At 30.4% G+C, this 19,870-nt stretch overlaps 1 protein-coding gene and 1 long non-coding RNA gene across 32 annotated transcripts in view; both read left to right on the top strand.

Annotated features, from left to right (window-relative positions):
• Positions 1-13,889, top strand: part of LOC130667613 (microtubule-actin cross-linking factor 1) — a 100,158-nt gene extending 86,269 nt beyond the window's left edge. For 18 of the 31 annotated variants that reach the window (XM_057469296.1, XM_057469300.1, XM_057469322.1 and 15 more), the window contains 15 exons: positions 251-2,375; positions 2,458-2,705; positions 2,920-2,973; positions 3,151-3,192; positions 3,820-3,897; positions 4,186-4,475; positions 4,551-4,780; positions 4,872-4,989; positions 7,757-7,902; positions 9,954-10,116; positions 10,187-10,324; positions 10,396-10,579; positions 11,184-11,303; positions 11,589-11,648; positions 12,026-13,889. In XM_057469296.1, coding sequence (XP_057325279.1) covers positions 251-2,375; positions 2,458-2,705; positions 2,920-2,973; positions 3,151-3,192; positions 3,820-3,897; positions 4,186-4,475; positions 4,551-4,780; positions 4,872-4,989; positions 7,757-7,902; positions 9,954-10,116; positions 10,187-10,324; positions 10,396-10,579; positions 11,184-11,303; positions 11,589-11,648; positions 12,026-12,191 — 4,162 coding nt within the window. In that variant the 3' untranslated portion in view covers positions 12,192-13,889. Of the gene's footprint in view, positions 1-250; positions 2,376-2,457; positions 2,706-2,919; positions 2,974-3,150; positions 3,193-3,819; positions 3,898-4,185; positions 4,476-4,550; positions 4,781-4,871; positions 4,990-6,697; positions 7,167-7,756; positions 7,903-8,789; positions 8,897-9,463; positions 9,922-9,953; positions 10,117-10,186; positions 10,325-10,395; positions 10,580-10,941; positions 11,005-11,183; positions 11,304-11,588; positions 11,649-12,025 lie in introns of those variants that run through there. The other 13 variants (XM_057469323.1, XM_057469305.1, XM_057469303.1 and 10 more) reach the window with 11 other exon arrangements.
• A 3,825-nt stretch (positions 13,890-17,714) lies between these two features.
• LOC130668210 (uncharacterized) lies at positions 17,715-19,101 on the top strand. Its single transcript, XR_008989970.1, has 3 exons — positions 17,715-17,869; positions 18,203-18,331; positions 18,751-19,101. It is a non-coding gene; the product is annotated as an uncharacterized LOC130668210 (long non-coding RNA).
• The last annotated feature ends 769 nt before the right edge of the window (positions 19,102-19,870 follow it).

The following is a 19,870-nucleotide window of genomic DNA, read 5'->3' as shown; positions in this document are numbered from 1 at the left end:
TACGCGAATAATTACAGCTTGGAGAAATATTTTCTAGCCGCTATGTCCAATGACGGAGAATAACGATCTCCAATGCGCTAAAATATATTTTTTTTATTTATTTAAATTAAATGTATGCAGCAAGGCAGATTTTTCTAAGCTTTGTTGGTTGAATTTATTCAGCAGTGATTTATGATACTGAACTTGATGGATGTTTTAAGTTAATGGTACATTGTAAACAAATTTTTAATATATTGTTCGTTTTCTTTAGGCAAGCGGCGGAATTGACGGAGAGAACATCATCAGAACAGGCAGCGGCGATTAAGGAACCGCTTGGTGCAGTAAATCGTCGATGGGATGCTCTTCTGAGAGGAGTTGTCGAGCGACAAAGACTTTTGGAGAATGCACTTCTACGCCTTGGACAATTCCAACATGCCCTTGACGAGCTGCTAGTTTGGATTGACAAAACAGACAGAACTCTGGATGACTTGAAACCCGTCGCTGGAGATCCTCAAGTGATAGAAGTCGAACTGGCTAAACTTAAAGTTCTTGTAAATGATATACAAGCTCATCAAACGAGCGTAGACACACTCAATGACGCCGGACGACAGCTAATTGAAGACGGCAAAGGTACTGCAGAGGCTTCGACGACTGCTGAAAAACTTGGTACGCTTAATCGCCGTTGGCGTGATTTACTTCAGCGCGCTGCTGACCGACAGCGAGAGCTCGAGGATGCGCTCCGAGAAGCTCAGTCATTTACTGCCGAGATTCAAGATCTACTGTCTTGGCTGGGTGACGTGGATAATATGATTGTTGCTTCTAGACCGGTCGGTGGTCTACCTGAGACAGCGTCTGAACAACTGGAACGCTTTATGGAAGTCTACAACGAGCTTGAAATGAACCGTCCCAAAGTCGAGACCGTTTTACAGCAAGGTCAAGAGTATTTGAAACGTGCTGGCGCTTCCAGTGCCGGTACACTCAATCACAATCTACGAAATTTGAAACAAAGATGGGACAGTGTCACAGCGCGGGCTAGTGATAAGAAAATAAAACTTGAAATAGCGTTGCGTGAAGCAACTGAATTCCATGACGCGCTTCAGGCATTTGTCGACTGGTTGACCAATGCCGAGAAGGTGCTGACCAATTTGAAACCCGTATCGCGGGTTATGGAGACGATACTTGGACAGATTGAAGATCACAAAGCATTCCAGAAGGACGTTGGCGTACATCGCGAGACTATGTTGAATTTGGATAAGAAGGGAACTCAGTTGAAGTACTTTTCACAGAAGCAAGATGTCATTCTTATAAAAAATCTACTGGTCAGTGTTCAGCACAGATGGGAACGTGTTGTTTCAAAATCAGCGGAGAGAACACGTGCTTTGGACCATGGCTACAAAGAAGCCAGAGAGTTCCATGACGCCTGGTCCCACTTGATGAACTGGCTAGATGACGCTGAAAAAACTCTGGATGAGATGGCGTCCGAGGGAGTTGGTGGTAACGATCCAGAGAAGATCAAGTCCCGTTTGAACAAACATCGCGAGATACAAAAAGCTCTGGGCGCGAAACAGGGAACTTATGATACGACAATGAAGAATGGTAAAACTCTGAAGGACAAAGCACCCAAGACCGATGAACCAGCTTTGAGAGAACTGTTGAATGAACTGAAGAGTAAGTGGACAACAGTTTGCGGAAAGAGTGTTGACAGACAACGAAAATTGGAAGAGGCTTTGCTGTTCTCTGGACAATTCAAAGATGCTATCCAAGCTCTGCTTGATTGGCTACAGAAAACTGAGAAACAACTGTCCAACACTGGACCTCTCCATGGAGATCTGGATACTGTTACCAACCTCGTTGAGCAACACAGGTCATTTGAAAGAGACCTGGAGCTACGAGCTTCGCAAATGGAATCTGTTATCAACACCGGCCGTGAGCTTGAATCCAAGGCTACAGTAGAAGACGCCTCAACAATACGATCGCAGCTTTCTGAAGTTAAATCCCTTTGGAATACTGTGACACGTTTGACTGACAATAAATCCAAGCGACTTGATGAAGCACTCAGAGACGCTGAGAGGCTCCACAAAGCCGTTCATGTTCTTCTTGAATGGCTGAGCGAGGCTGAAATGAAATTGAGATTCGCTGGTCAGCTACCGGAAGACGAACAAGAGAGCAGAAACCAACTTATGGAACACGACAAGTTCTTGCGTGAATTGCATCAAAAAGAAAGTGAAAAGGATCATACACTTGAGCTTGCCCACATAATTCTTGGCAAATCTCATCCTGATGGAGCTGCCGTCATCAAGCACTGGATTACAATCATCCAATCCAGGTGGGAAGAAGTCGCAACTTGGGCTCACCAAAGAAACCAACGGCTCGAAAATCATATGCAAGGACTTCAGGTAATTTCATCATTATTTTTTCTCAGTTTGACAACCAGGTAAATTTTTTTTTTTTAATATTAATATTTTTTTTGTATTACAGGATCTTGATAATCTCCTGGAAGAATTGCTGTCATGGTTAGAGGGACTCACAAACACACTGGTAACTTTGGAAGCAGAACCTCTACCAGACGACCGTCCTACCTTGGAGATGCTGATCGTTGATCACCGTGAATTCATGGAAAATACTAGTCGCAGACAGGTTGAAGTTGACAGTGTTTGTAAAGCCCGTCAAATAAAATCCATCAAGGACAATCGGAAAATGTCGAAATCTAGATTACCCGGTTCTGTGTAAGTATGCATGCTTTTAAATAAAATTCTCTAGTTCTTCGTACTTAATTAATGTAAATATTGCACACGTTTTATTTTATTTGTGTATAAATTTTTTATGTTTTCTTGTCGTTTGTATTTTTTTATGTCGCTTGAAAATTCACTTTGTAAATTATCCATCACTATTTCGCAATTCACGTGTGTATTGTTGCATGGCGCACTGATAAATCATCAGTAAGGACCTCTATCAAGAGAGTGATCAAGATGAGCAGCCACTTCGTAAGCAGAGGTTTGTTTGCTTGCCATTTATTGTTTTATTCATCATCACTGTCCACTAGTTTATTAAATTCTAAATTTTTTAGTCATCCACTTCAATCAAATCGTAGAAAAAAAAAGTTATTTATTATTATCAATTAAATGTTTTGTCGTGTTGTTTTAAAAATTACGTTGCTTTTAAATTGTTTAGCTTCAAAGGCAGTCGAGACCTGTTGCAATCTCGCCGAGGAAGGTACGCTTGCTGCACAATTATTATTATTTTTCATTCACCCACATCACTGCACACTGTACAAAAATTTACACACTTACTGCCACAAAAATTATTTCACCCACATTGTTTTTGTTTTTGTCTTTGTCTCTGCCTCTGTTTTTTGTGTTTTGCATCACTAATTTATTTTAAACATTTTATTATAAAATTCTTTTATTTATTGTTGTAAATAATTATATATAACACTATTTATTTGAATTTACAGATTATCAATTATTTTTAAGATTTACTACTTTAATACAAATACACAATACAATTAAATCATATATTTATATACAAGAAACCAATAGCGGGACAATAATTATTTATTTATTATTTTTTTTTATTATTTAAATTCAAATCCATGTAAAAATGATTTTAAAATCTGCCTGTCACTATTTTGAAACTCAATTATTTACTGGAATTCAAAAATTTTTTTAGCTGTCCCGCTATTTGTCTCTTTACTACTTCAATACATACATGGAACTAAATTATATATTTATATTATAATTATTACTTGAAAATTTTAAAAATCGCGAAGCAAAAAAGAAGATCTAAAAATATTTAGTTAAGTAGAGTGTTATGAGTGATTTTACGCATGTTCTTGTTTAGCCGAGCCAGTCCAGGTCGTGAGAGGACACCAGATCCTTCGTTGCCGCATATTGGCCCGCGATTCCCACCCAAAGGAAGGTTCGTTACTTACATTTCTTAAAAACTCCTTAATCTCCTGTACAAAAACAAACGTTTGCGTGTAATGACTGACAAAAAAATTGAATGGTGGTTGGATTGTGGAGTACGAATTTAATTATTTATGTTAGAGAATGAAGGATGTGATTAAAATGAGTTGTGAATAAAATAATAGAGAATGAAGAATGATGTGATAAAACTGTCTTGATCTTGATAAAAAAATTAAACCAGAGATAATAATTTAACAATTGACAATATTTTTACTAAAAATATTTATTTCAATGAGAGTAGCAAAGGAGCCGAGCCCGAGTTCCGTAATCCTCGTGTTAAACTTCTTTGGGACCGCTGGCGTAATGTCTGGATGATGGCATGGGAACGTCAGCGACGTCTTCAAGATAAGCTTAATTACATCGACGAGCTTGACCGTGTAAGGAACTTCAGTTGGGAAGACTGGCGTAAGAGATTCTTGAAGTTCATGAATCACAAGAAATCACGACTGACGGATCTGTTTAGAAAAATGGATAAAAATAATGATGGCCTTATTCCGAGAGAAGATTTTATCAACGGCATCATGAATACCAGTTAGTATTCTAGTTATAATTAAATATTTATTACTTAATACTCGATACTCATTAATTACTAATTAATTTTTCCAGAATTCGATACGTCCCGTTTAGAAATGAATGCCGTCGCTGACTTGTTTGATCGTCACGGTGAAGGTCTTATTGACTGGAAAGAATTTATTGCCGCTTTAAGACCAGATTGGGAAGAGAGACGAACTTATCATGATACCGACAAAATTCACGATGAAGTTAAGCGGCTGGTGATGCTGTGCACATGCAGGCAGAAGTTCCGCGTCTTCCAAGTCGGCGAAGGAAAATACAGGGTAAATTTATCACTCCACTTCCTCTTGATAATATTCCGTATCAATAAATATCACAATTATTTAATAAAAAATATATATTTGAATTATTTAGTTTGGTGACAGTCAAAAATTACGTCTCGTTCGAATCTTGAGATCGACGGTGATGGTGCGAGTCGGCGGTGGGTGGGTGGCCTTAGACGAGTTCTTATTGAAGAACGATCCATGTCGCGGTAAGTTACTTTTCATCATAAATAAATATACATATATAAAATACTATAAATTAAAAGGATAAAAATATTAATAATGATTCAATAATTCCATAAAATATAAAATATTTACAACTAATACGTCAGATTAGATAAAATTTGAGTCAGGACTCCCCCCAGAGGCAGATTAGTTTCATTTTAAATTTATATTTTATTTAAATTCTGTTGTTAATATTTAATTTTTATTATATATATTAGGGTGGCGCAAAAAAACCGACTATTTTTTTTTTTTCAATCTCGCATGAACATTTGTTGGTTTACGATGTTTTAAGGAGCCTCTCCACAAATCAGCTCGATAAAAAATTTTTAAGAGGTCGCTCACGAATTTTGAAAATATCGAAAATGATCGAAAGTAGGATTTTTATTAAAAAAATTTTTTTTTTCTCGTGGCAGCGATAGTTTATATTTGTAAAATCATGACTATGCTGAAAATTTCAGCCCAAAATTTAAATATTTAAACGGCGCTCAAGAATTTTGAATGTTTCCGAGCGCAGTCTCTTGGACGTTTTTGAGCGACCCTTAAATATTAATAATAAAGCTTCTCGATTTTTTCACCATCAATTTGCATGACAATGAATGGAAATATAACCCGAGAAATAGAAATAATAAGTTATTTACATACTTTTTTATTTTTTAATTCAATTTGTAGGTTTTTTCGCTTATTCAAAACTGACCGAATTTTATTGTTTAAGACTGTTCTGTATATTTTTGGGTATGCAAAAGTTATATTTAAGTGAAATGACAACAATTGAGTTATAAAAACTAATTCAAACTATTAATTACATATTATCAGTTAATATTCGAAATTCTTGAGCGCCGTTTAAATATTTATATTTTGGGCTGAAATTTTCAGCATAGTCATGATTTTACAAATATAAACTATTGCTGCCACGAGAAAAAAAAAATTTTTTAAATAAAAATCCGAATTCCGATCATTTTCGATATTTTAAAAATTCGTGAGCGACCTCTTAAAAATTTTTTATCGAGCTGATTTGTGGAGAGGCTTCTTAAAACATCGTAAACCAACAAATTTTCATGCGAGATTGAAAAAAAAAAAATTGTCGGTTTTTTTGCGCCACCCTAATATATATATTATTTATCGTTTAGTTTTATTAATTTTTTAAAAACATTATTCATAATCGTCAGTAATCATAATCCACTTGCTAACAGCAACGTTTCGTAACAATTACCCTGATCTAACTAAACCGGTTTATTTATTTGTTAAAGTAAATAATTGACTAATATTTAAAATCGTTAATGCACGAGACTATTTAATAAATTAATAAAATAACTAAAAATCCCATCGGGTTTGTGTGGATGATCTCAGCTCCTGAGGTAACAAATAAATAATTATTATTAATAAACGAATGAATCCGTCTCACAAATAAATATAAAGCATACGAGTGGTGACAAGAGATATGAGTGCCCGTTGGTTTGCTTTGCTTAATACGTAGTCACTAGATACTTTTTTATTTATTTCCTCATTTACACCTATCAAATATTTCGGTTTACTCGATCTAACGGTACTACAAAAATTTTAATAATTAATGTGGTCTAGGTGATTCCGATCGGCATTTAAACTTTGGTTTCCCTCATGATAAAATAATGATTTAATAACTGCATGGACCCTTGATGTACTAAAAAAGACTAAACATTTTCCATAATTCCCAAGTTTTTCTAATGCCAATACCGGATCCTAACAAGCCGGAACAGCACGAGGGTTGGTGTCCACTCGGTGAGACCCATTGCACGATCATTTTTTTAAATCTCTCATCTAAACTCTATCTTCTAGTGATATATGTTGTTTTTTTTAAATTATTATTTTATACTTTTTTAATTATCTGCTTTAATTACATGAAGACGGAGTGTAGATCTAAGATTTAAATAATTCATCTGTCGCATGCAACATTTTCTCATTTGTTTATTTTTCTCATCAGTGATTTTTACTTTAAGTGTTTTCTGGTAAAAAAAAAAAAGTATCATTAAATTTATTAATCGTAAGGTTTTTTGTTGAGCTGAAGCTTTAGTTAATTTTGATTATTACTATAGAATTAAATTACTTTATTTTGGTTAAGTGGTTTATTATTTAGTCTTTCAATCTATTTTCGTTATTATTCTAAGCATGGTGTTGGAGTTACGTGGATTTTATATTTAAATGTGTTAAGTTAATTATAGACTTTATTTTAAAACTTGATTTTGAATTATACTTATTATTACTTTTTTTTTTTAATTAAAATATTAAATAAATAATTCAGGATCAAGTTACTTTAGAAACTAGACTTATAAGTGTAATATATAATAATTATTTTATAAAAAAATACTGGTGTGTTTTATATTATTTTTTATTATACGCTATTTTATTTAAACAATTCTAATTACGTTATTTTTTATTCTTTTTTTCTTTTCTTTTACACTCAAAACAAACATTACACACATTTTCTTTTAAATAAATTTAAAATATACTAAAATTTTAATTTATCTATTTCTCGCATGGTTTTACTTATTTTAAAAAAACCGCAAAAAATTTACAAAAATTATGTCTGCATTTCTGTAATCCCTGTAAAAAAATCTGTTCTTTCTCGTTCTATTTACTACCTAAATCTATTACTTCTACTTCTACTTCAACTTCAACTTCTACTTCTACTTCTACTACTACTATTACAAATGCACTTTTATCTTATCCTCGGTATTCTTTTGCGTCTTCTTAACTAACTGCACGCACACACTGTAGCCAAGGGAAGAACGAACATTGAGCTGCGGGAACAATTTATTTTGGCGGACGGGGTCAGCCAGACGATGACGGCATTCAGATCAAAACCAAGTCCGACTTCGACACTCCAACGCACCCCAATGTCTTCTGCTGGTCCAATTACAAAGGTAAAAAACATCATCCACTCACCATGCAATGCAATACTATTCAAATCTTTATTTATTTATTTTATTACACTCTTACACCACCACTCTTCATTTAAATATTATCAACTGTTACCAACTACAAACTATAACTATCGTCTATCAAGTGCATCGAATAGCCAATAAATTTAAATAATCAAGCGCTTGGTTAACGATAAATTACGTGTGCACTGAGCAAAAAAATACTTATAATAAAATAACTTGACTTTTTTTTGCTCGGTATACATTCTATATTTATTTCATTTGCATCACATCTATTGCACATAATTATAAGCACATCCACCTGCAAAATAAGCGTACGTTCGCTTTCAATTGCAACACTCAATGTAAGTACTGCGAATGGTAATGATTATTTATTATTTTATTTATATTTTATATTGCATGCGCATGTTCTTAAAGTTATTTATTTGAATTATTTAAATAATTTTCATCATCATCTTAAGTACATTAAGTAGATTTACTCTCTTATGAATGGATTAGTGGGATTGGTAAGAAAGGAAAAAAATGCGGACAAGCTACTTGGACAAGGGACAAGGTTTTTTATTTATTACTTGGGCAGATTTCCTCATTCAATTTTTTTATAAACCTCAGGAGGTGTGATTTTTATTTATTTTTATAATTCCAACCCCCTCGATTTACCGCGACCGCTGTCGTTTTGATAAAAATTCAGGGATCGTTTTAAAAAATTACCTCGAAATTATTGCAAAGGAATTTATAATTATTGTTACTATTATTATTATTTTTAAAAGAGTTATTTTCAAAGATGCTCGAGGACTCTTGCATACTTTGCAAAAAAATTAATTTTTCGATTTTAAAAAACACTAGTATGATTAATTTGATTTGTGGTGTAGCGGAGGAGTTTATGAACCAGCTGATGCCAATATTTGAGAGTTTGAGACAAAAGGAGGATCTTCCGTGCTCGTACCCTCTTCACATGCACGCCCCCTCTTACCACTGGGTAAATAATATCATTCTCTTGATTGATTCTGTTGATATTTATATGAGTTGGACATTGCCATGTCATTTTATATATACTTATATTTACAAACATGTAAATCTTTTACTTTGCCTGCATAATTACCTAATTATTAATTAATAATAATAAGTTAGTAAGTTAGTCGCTAAGATGCATCGTATTTTTAGTGCATTGTGTGAGTATTTTTCCTTGTGTGGAACCCAACGCTCAGTAACTCATCCGCCATTTAATTATTTACAAATCACTTATCAATTTTTTTTTTTTTTACTAAGTAATTTAGTCTAATTTTTACTAAGTAATTTCTTATATTTATTTTTTATATCATTTTATTTATTTCCATTTTTTTAATTGCCTCGAAACTTTTCATTCCCTGCTAGATCATTTGAATTTAAATTTAAAATCCGAAATATTTTTTGAATTTATTGTAAATAAAATTTCTAAAGTCTTATCAATTTTATAAAATCTTGTTTTTGATAGACGAATGCGCATAACTTTTATATCTATATCTGTAATATATATAAATATGAATATTAATTAATGCTCACATAGTGGCGTTGATTGGAGATACTTCAAATCACCATAAGCTACTGTATCTTTCCCAACTCCTTTTGGTAAGTTAGCATGCTTTCGTAGAATTATTTATCTAAATTTAATTATGGTACAATAATTTATTTATTTATTAAAAAAAAAATAAGATAAATTAATTGCCATAATTAAATTTAATCATTAGCACTTAATCCATTCGTAGGAGCTGTTGGTACGTACACGATTTTTTATTCCCAATTATTTTATTTACTGAACAGCAAAAATATTTAAATTTATAAAGATTATTTATAATTAAATTTATTATTGATACAGAAAAATATAAAATCTTTATGAATTTAAATTTATTATAAATGCCATCACAAACACATACACTTTAATTGTAATAAAAAATCCTATTTGTTTTGTAATTACGCTTGATTTTTATACCTACTGAATTGCGCAATGAGTTGAGTACTTAGTTATTAATTAATTAATTAATTTTTTTCAAATTCAGGTCAGAGAACGCAGTGTCAGAAGTGTACCGATGGGCCATTCGCATCGCGCGTCAAGATCATCTTTGAGTGCTGGTACACCAGATAGTCTCAGTGACAATGAGAGTTCATTCAAATTGTCAACAAGAAAAACTAGTACTCCTTACAGAAGTGTCATTACACCAAGTAAGTACTCAATTAATCCGTACAATAATTATATTTATTAAAACATTCTGTATAATTAAATTTGAATCAGGTGGTAGCCGTCCATCTAGCCGTCCAGCATCACGACCGGCATCGAGGCCAGCAAGTAGACCCAGTAGTAGACCAGCATCAAGACAAGGTAGTAAACCACCAAGTCGATATGGTTCAACTCAATCATTAGATAGTACAGGTAATTATATTTTATTTTATTAAATATTTATTTAACTATTTGACATTTTATTTATACTTCATTTTGTTCAGATGAATCCGGAACTCCAAGTCGTATTCCACGTAGAACACTAGGTACAACTGGAACAACGCCGACGTCAAGTCGACACAACAGTATTTCTGGAAGAAAATTAATTCCTCCAGTAAACGGGTCATCAACATCTCGGCCTCGCACTCCCACTGGACTCGTAAGTCCTGCCAGTGGAGTCCCATCTAGGTAAGTTGTTAAATACTTGTATTTTTTATAAATAAAATCCTGCATTTAAATTTCACAGATAAAAAAAACTAATATGCATTGCTCCAGATTTATTGACAGCGCAATAGATTTAACTGCATTATCAACCGCATTTAAAATTTTAAAAATAAATTAACACAACATTTATATTTATATTAATTAGCATAATAAAATATTAAAAATTTTTAAATTAAAAAAATAATCTTAGCCTTAAATTAAATAATTAATTTTTTATTGCTACTATTTAATATTTTAATTAATTATTCAGTTCGCTGGATTTTATTGAAAAAAAATTTGAAAAATATAACAAACTGATCTAGAGTCATAACTAAAAATTTTTTTAGGCTTGGTTCGATCTATAGAACATCGAGTATCCCAACTCTTTCTGGTGCCGTAACACCAAATAGGTAAAGCGTAATTAATATAACTGGGAGTTATAATTTATTTAATACGGTGTCGGGATAATAATAAAATAGGCTGCTTTAACTAATGGTTAATTTCTGATATATATATAAAAATAAAATTAAAACCACTTTCAATTAACATTTCCAATGTCTTGCTCTCTATAACTCTGGTGATGGTTTAGTCGCTCGCGGATTCCTGTGTACGTGGGACCAGATATTAAATCTCCTCAATCTACAACGAGTAATTTTTCAACTCATTCCACGCAAAGCAACCACTCTACAATTTCAACTGATTCCACTGGGTATGCCTGATCTGTCGCTAGTTTGTCATGTCCGTTTTCTTTTCTTGCATCATAAACTGCACTGTTATTATTATTATTTTTCCCAAAACCAAAAAAAGCACCGTTTTACAGAGTGGCCGCACAATTCTTTTACCCGCTTTCAAATTATCAAATTATTTTTATTTAAAACAACCTCCGACTTTTACTATTATTTGTATTTTTTGTACTTACCCTCACTGTTTATTTATCTAAATATCTATTTTATTTTGCTTTAAAATAATACTAACTCTCATAAATATATATCAGGGGCAGCTCAGTCTGTACCAGTTCAGCAACTAACTATTCATCAGCTGTTAAATATGCTAGGTAACTAGCATCTGTCATTTATAGTTAAAATATTTACAAAATAATCATTTTTATGTCACGAAATCTAGCGATCCGCGCTCTAATTTTTAGTCACAGAATTCAAAAAATTTTATAAGTGATCTCTAATTGTCGAACTCTGTACGATGATTTGTCTGAGTTGTCGTCAAAGTAAAATTGGCACTAAAATTATAATTTTTCAAAGTAATAATTAAAATTTAAAAATGATTATATTGTTTGCTTTATAAATAAATGCTTATAAAAATAGCTTGTAGAAAAATGTGATTGTCAAGAGTCTAAATGTCAACTGTAGTTTATCTTGGTGTAGATAACATAAATATTTATAAAAATTGCTAATTATTATACTGAAATTATCTTAGGACACGAACACCGTCCAGTGGTTCATCAACGCCCTTGCCACCGGCGTCAAAATTATCGCGCAAACCTTCAGGAGCTTCAGATACTTCAGTCTCAGCTCTTCCAATCTCATCACGCAAAGGAACCAAACCTACGGCCATTGATCAGAGAGCTCCATTTAGATTGTAATTAACATTTAACATTAAAAAAAAATTTTAAATCGTTTACGCGAGACGTATGTTTATATTATCATAAAAAATTATCACAAATATCGTGTTTATAAATTAAAAAAAATAAAAAAAAAACTAGATTATCTTTGATCGAGCTTTTCATACTGTTTTTAATCAAACGCAATGCCAGTAATTAATAAGAGCATCGCTAATAAATTGTCTACATTGTCTAAAAAAAATAAAAACTAAAAAAAATATTTAAAACGTAATTTAAAAAAAAATATCGAAAAATAGAATTAACATATTTAAATGTAGTGAAAATAATTAAAAAGATTATTAAAATTTCTATTTATCAAGCAAGTTTATTAAAATATATAAACTAACTTGCATATTAATTATTATTGAGCCTCGTTTGACGAAATTATAAAAGTTTAACGTTACTAAGTGACAACAGATTTATAAATAAATAAACTATTGTATAATATGATTTATTGGTCACAGAGATGAACTTAAGTCAGTTAATTAAAATATAAATTTTTAAACAAACTAACAAGTGTTCCTAATAGTACCGAATTTTCGTTACCAAACGAAATTAGTTCGTACAAACAAAAAAAAAACAGTCTCATTACACATTTGAATGCCATTTACATAAGTAATATTTATAATTATCACTTATTAAATATTTAATTATGTAATTAATTTACGTTTACTTAAAATAATTATTTGTTTAATCTTTATACTAAAACTTTGTTCCTAATTTTTTTTTATGTATTAAAAATTATATTTAAATTTAATTGTAACTTTAAAAAGAGATTTTCTACGCGAGGGTACTGATCCGGTTCGGGGAAAAAAACATCAAAGGGCAGACCCGCGCGTAGACATCTGTAATTTTTATTGTAAGAAAATTAATACTATTACATATTAATTTTTTATTGGAACACTCATGATCTGATAAAAAAAAAGTTCAATTAATACGCGAGGTTGCGCTTAAGTTTAATGTTTTATTATTTTTTTTTTAATAAAATGTAATAATACAAATTGTCCTAAAAATTAAGGGCTAGGATGTATAAGTGTTTAGATATTAACAAAAAATTATTATAATTATTATTACTAGTGTACTTTTTATTTTTGATTCTTTGCTGTCACGATGGACTAGAACATTTGCAATTAAAATTTATTGTTTATTTTTTATTTTTTCTAGTGTTTTTTTCTTTTTAAAAAAATGCAAATGCTCAATCGTGAAATATTTATTTGAAAATTATTATTATAATTATAATTATTATTGAAAAGAGAATTGAGTAAAAGATAATGAAGAGAGAACGTATTATGTAAATATTGGTTTGTTCTCTTGTTTGAATAATTAAAAAATCCGCTGATTAATAAATAAATTGTATGAGAGATAGGGGTAGAATATTTATTATTCTGGCGGAAGTGTAGGAAAAATGAAAAAAAATCAAAGTTAGTTTTACATTTATGTGGCACAAATGTAAACTGATATTTTTTGTTGATTTAATTTTTTTTTTTAATTAGATATTTTGTAAGTTTTTAAAAAACTGCGAAGAACATAATAAATTAAGTGCGAGAAAATAAAAAAAAAGTGAATAAAACAAATAAGTCTGAGGTGATGCCTCGTAATCGTTAATTAATGAAGAAAAAAATATTTAAAAGACATTTATAATTCTTTTATATTAATTATTAAAAAATGCAACTAATATAATAAATATATAAATAAAAAAAATTCCTCATTTTTACTTATTAATTTTTCTAATACGATTAATGTATTAACATTGTTATAAAAAGATTTATGTTTTGCCTTATTGTAAAATTATGTATCGTTTCTAATACGCTGTGAAAATATACATATAGATATATATTTAAACCAATTGTATAAAAATATTTATTTTTAATTTATTTAACCACGGCAGTGAAATTAAGTTCAGTCTGAGTCGAAAATTTATACTTCAGAACCAGATTTTTTTAAAAACTGCAACTTTAATTATTGTCCCCATTTCTAAATAGCGAAATTTAATGACAATCATGAGAAATTAACCAGCGAGTCCATTTTGAGAAACTAAAATTCTCTTGCCGCCTACTAGATTACAAGTTTGATTTCCTTTTGACAGAAATTTTTTGAAAATTTTTTAATAACCTGACACTTTATTTAAAAATGTACTTACCTTAGACTTTTTCCATTGAAAGAGCCTCAGAAATCACCTCGAATAACAACCAGAAGAAATATGAGAAAAAAAATATCAGATGGACCCAAAGAGTCCAACCCCTCTACATACCCCTCGACATAGTTCTGTCGAGAGTCTAGGACCCTAATTTTTTTATTCTTCCGGTATTTTCTATTATTTTCCATCGAAAGAGCCTCAGAAATCACCTCGAATAACAACCAGAAGGAAATATGAGAAAAAAAATATCAGATGGACCCAAAGTGTCCAACCCCTCTACATACCCCTCGACATGGTTCTGTCGAGAGTCTAGGACCCTAATTTTTTTATTCTTCCGGTATTTTCTATTATTTTCCATTGAAAGAGCCTCAGAAATCACCTCGAATAACAACCAGAAGGAAATATGAGAAAAAAAATATCAGATGGACCCAAAGAGTCCAACCCCTCTACATACCCCTCGACATGGTTCTGTCGAGAGTCTAGGACTCTAATTTTTTTTTTTAACTTCCCGCTAAGAAAATTGTAAATTTTCAAAAATTCGGGAAGTTATTGGTTTCGGTCCGATTTACGAAAATCGAATTTTCATCAGATGTCGAAGTTTTGAGGTTCTAGGAAGCTATTCTGACTAATTTCAAGATGATGTCCGAGTGTATGTATGTATGTATGTACGTATGTAAATACCTGTATCTTTTGAACGGATGAACCGATTTTGAACTTTGAAGTGTCATTCGACGCAGCTTGTCAATATCTTGAAGCTGTAAGAAAATTGAGCTTGATCGGTAGGGCTCGTTCAGAGATATTCCAAAAATAAAATTTTTTCAAAAATTCATTTTTTGGATAACTTTTAATGTGCTCTATGGATTGATTCCTTAATGAACTAAGCTCTAGAGCTTTATAAGCTGCGTCGAATACCACATCAACCATCAAAATCGGTTCATTCGTTCAAAAGAAACCGTTGTCGAAAGAATTAAAAAAAACAATTTTTTTTATTTTTTCTGAAATATCTCAAAAACGACTCGTTAAATCGAATTCAAATTTTGAGCAGCTTTAGAACTTGATAAAACCTCAACCGTCTCAATCGAATTATTCGTTTAGAGATATCGTTGTAAAAAAAAAAAAACAGAATTATCTCCAGTTAAATTCGCTGGAAATCCCAGAGACATCCCATAGAATATCAGAGTTATAAGAGTTAATAGAGTAAACAGTTCCTAGGAGATGGAGATACATAGGGCACTCGTGGATCTTTATAACGGTCAGCTAATTCAGCTGTGACATCATAGAGAGTCGTAATTTTATTTCCAAAGCCTTGTCTCTCTAACTCGGCGGCAAAAGCTTCGAGATCTAGGTCCTGCAATAGGATTTTCGAGCTCGAAAACCGCGGCAAGTTTTGGGGCTGGCTTGCGGGGCCAACTGACGCCCAGATTTTTTTTAAAAGAGACTTTAAAGGGTAAATTTAATATATATATATATATATATATATATATATATATATATATATATATATATATATATATATATCATATTAAAGGAAAAATAAACCAGTTGCTAGTGGATTTTCATGATCTTGAGTACCTGTTTCCATCACAGGACATCTTTGACGTCATAAGGCCCAAGTGCTGTACAAATTTAAGGCATTTATTTTAGAAAACAGGAAAAAAAGATGTCATAGGTCACATTGTTAAATAATTTTAGAAAATACTGTAATTATTATTGCGATTATTGGTTTTATTCAATTTTTCTAGGTTTCGAGGCCGCTGCTGAGTATCCTACTCAATTTGAATCCCGACATATTTTTTTTTTCTAGTATTAAAGGAAAAGTTTAAAAATCGACTTCTTATAAGATCTTGTAAATAAATTTTAAAACGACGATTTCCGGATTCTCTGTCTTTCGGACAATTGCGCAATAATCATGCAAGAGCCAGTAGAATAACTCAAGCGTCAGTACGACAAGATTCAAGACTTCTTTAGGGTCGTAATTGATATATTTACATTTTTATTTTATTACTGAAACATGATAAATAATTCATTTATTCTATTTTTAAAACCAGCCCTCAATAAGAATCATTTTTATTTTAGGGATTTCGTAATTCTGCAGCTATTTTACATTACTACATTTAGAATAAAAACATTATTTGTGTAAACTACAAAAAAAAAGTTTATAAAAACGGTAAAACGCAATTGTCTACGAGTGTGAATGTAGCAGACATCAGGCAAATTTTAAATTATAAATAAATAGAGTAAATAATTTAGAAAATAGTATTTATAAAAAATGCACTTATTAATTTCAAAATTTTTTAAATGCGCATTTTTTTTTAATTTTATATTATTAATTATTTACTCTATTTATTTATAATTTAAATAAATAAAAAAATTTATAATTTTTTATTTTAGCTCAAGAAAAGTCGTGTGAATATGAATCATAGGTCGTGTAAATAATAATAAATAAAAATTACAAGTTAAACAATAAAAGTTTAAAAAATAATGAGTGGTGATGTAGCAGACATCAGACGAATTTAAAATTATTAATAAATAGAGTAAATAATTTAGAAAATAATATTTATAAAAAATGCACTTATTAATTTCAAAATTTTTTAAATGCGCATTTTTTTTTTAATTTTGTATTATTAATTATTTACTTTTTTTATTAATAATTTTAAATTTGTCTGATGTCTGCTACATTACCACTCATTATTTTTTAAACTTTTATTGTTTAACTTGTAATTTTTATTTATTATTTTTTACACGATCTATGATTCATATTCACACGACTTTTCGTGAGCTACAACAAAGAATATTGCAAGAGATACTAAAAAAATATAGTTAAGTTTAAGTAATAAAAATAGTGTGGAATTTTTTTTATTTTATTTATTTATTTATCATTTTTTGAGGGAAAATTACGAGTCGTAATGAATACCCAATATGAGCATATTTGATTGCACCCTGATTAAAAAAAATGATTAAAAATGATTTCACACGTTGAATGTCCATAAGAGACAGGATTAGAAATGATTTGAAGGATTAAAAAGTATTTAAAATGATTAAAAAACAAATCATTTTAAATACTTTTTAATCATTTTTTTTAATCAGGGCAATTATACAAAAAAAAATATGATTAAAATTAATTTAAAAAATATGACATTTTTTTTAAAAGGCTTCAGTAAAAAACGAACTTATTGTTTTTTTCCCTACAACGTAAAAAAAATATTTATTGTTGTGATTTCTGACTCATACAAGAATATCACGACTCGTCTAGTATTTATCGGAGACCACATTAAGATTAAGTTGACACGCCGATGAATTTGATTGGTTCGGACCCAAATCATTAAGAATTTTTGATAAGCATTTGAAAAACAATACCTTTTGTTAAGGAATTTTTTCAAGGCTGATCAACACGGTATACATATGCCCTATACATATATAAAGATCGTCTTTTAACTTGACCACTTCATGAAAAACTTTCAAAGTTGTAATTTCTCGCTTATTATTTTTTAACAAATTACACCAACTTACCAATTGTTTCTCGGTAAGTATTTTATAAAACCAATATTGATAAATAACTGAAGCATCTTGTGATCCCTGATTTTAAAAAATGATTTGAAACGATTTAAAACAATTTGAATTTGGTAATATATAGATATATAGATATACACTCAGCATGAATCGAATCATTTTTCTTAATCAAAGATTCAAATATCATTTTTGTGACAAATCTATAACAATTAATTTCTAATTATTTTCATTGATTGATCTTTCGTTAAACTGATGTATTGTAGACAATCTTGCATTAATTAATATTTAATTATTCAAAATAAATTGCGCTTGAAAAATTCTTTAGACTGATTATTTTTATTACCAGTTCGATATTTCAAGCGAAAATTAAAAGATGTCTCTAAGATTTTTACTGATTCTGTTTGCTGTTGGTCTGTTGGCTGTGGTCACTTTTGCCTTCGACGAAGAAAACCAATGTGTCGAGGCAGGTGAAGACGTAAGTTACAAATCATAACTATATTTTCTAAAATATTATCATTTATATTTTCAAATATATTATAAAAATAGTCAATGTAGAATCCTGGTCTTGAGTGAATACTATAAAGTTTGATTTCACTCAGAAAAATTTTTTTTTTTTAATTTTATATACTGATTACTTTCAAGAGCAAAATGAAATTATAAAAAATTCTATAAAATTTTACGAAATCATTTTTTTACTGAACATATGTTTATATAGTTTTATTGGGTGATGATTATTATATCATGCGCTTAATTAAATTATGACCATAGCTTGACATATAAAATCATATTTCTTAATCAGTAATAATCAGCATGTAAGAATATGTATGTCCATTTTTTCACAAGATACGCTTATTCTTAAATACTCATATGTATTTTATTTTTTAAACATTACAGTGTAGTCGTTTTACGGGTTCAGCACCATGTTGTGAAGGTTTTGAGTGTCTGATTGACGATGAGCAAATCGGAAGTACTGGTGAATGTCAAAACAATACGCTACCTATGGACCGATAAAACGAATTCGTGAAAATTCGCTAATTGCAGTGAAAAGTACATCATTATTTCCAATATCTGACATACTTCTCACTACAAATTAGTTAATATTCACTAATTATGGTCAACTTTCATTAATCCATTATAAAAATTTATATATAATTTGTTAACATGTTGAGTTTCACATTTTGGAGATGTTTCAATAAAATGTGATAACTTATAATTTTTATCAATAAATATTAAAATATATATATATGCTATGTTTTAAATTGAATTATTTTTTTTCTTTTAAACACAATCTACGTTAATTACAAAATGAATTTAATGTCTTTATTCTCATTTAAATACCGAATCAGGTCATTAGTTTTCCATTACATTTAAATGTGTGGCAATCTACTTGTTTCGACATATAGGTAATTATTATAATGATAATGCTGTCAACTAACAAGATTTTTACAAAAAAACTACGCGGTCAAGAGGCTTACAGACAATATTTGAAATAAATAGAACCTACGATACCCCTGATTGAAAGAAATGTCAAGAAATGATTCAATTTTAATACTATATAGATCTACATTTAACATTGAGTGAATCGTTTTGTTTAACCCTTCAGCACCCGCGCTATGATTTTTTTTCTCACACTTGCCTTCAAATATTTTTTTCAAAGTAATTTCAAATGGAATGACCTAGTGAAATTTTTTTTATCTTAATGAAATTTTATGCTTCTTATGATTTTGAAATTTAAAAATTATTTCGAACATAAAAAATATTTTTAAAAGATTTATTTTAAAAAGCAATGAGACTTTTTCTCATCACGCGAGTAAAGTAAGGCATAAAAATTAAGACGGTTTGGCTCAGTTCGGGCAGTTCCGAATCTTTTCGGCAATCACCGCCGTTTTTTTCAGCCGTTAAGTCTGTCATTACTTACAAAATTAAAAATTAAAAAACAAGTACATTATAGAAAATTTAAAAATAAAAACAAGCGAAATATTCAAATAAATTATAATTACGTCATAATCGGGAA

Source organism: Microplitis mediator, chromosome 5, assembly GCF_029852145.1.
Source record: "Microplitis mediator isolate UGA2020A chromosome 5, iyMicMedi2.1, whole genome shotgun sequence".
Lineage (NCBI taxonomy): Eukaryota > Metazoa > Arthropoda > Insecta > Hymenoptera > Braconidae > Microplitis > Microplitis mediator.
Note: the sequence above shows the minus strand (reverse complement) of the source record. Positions and strands in the feature narration are given on the sequence as shown.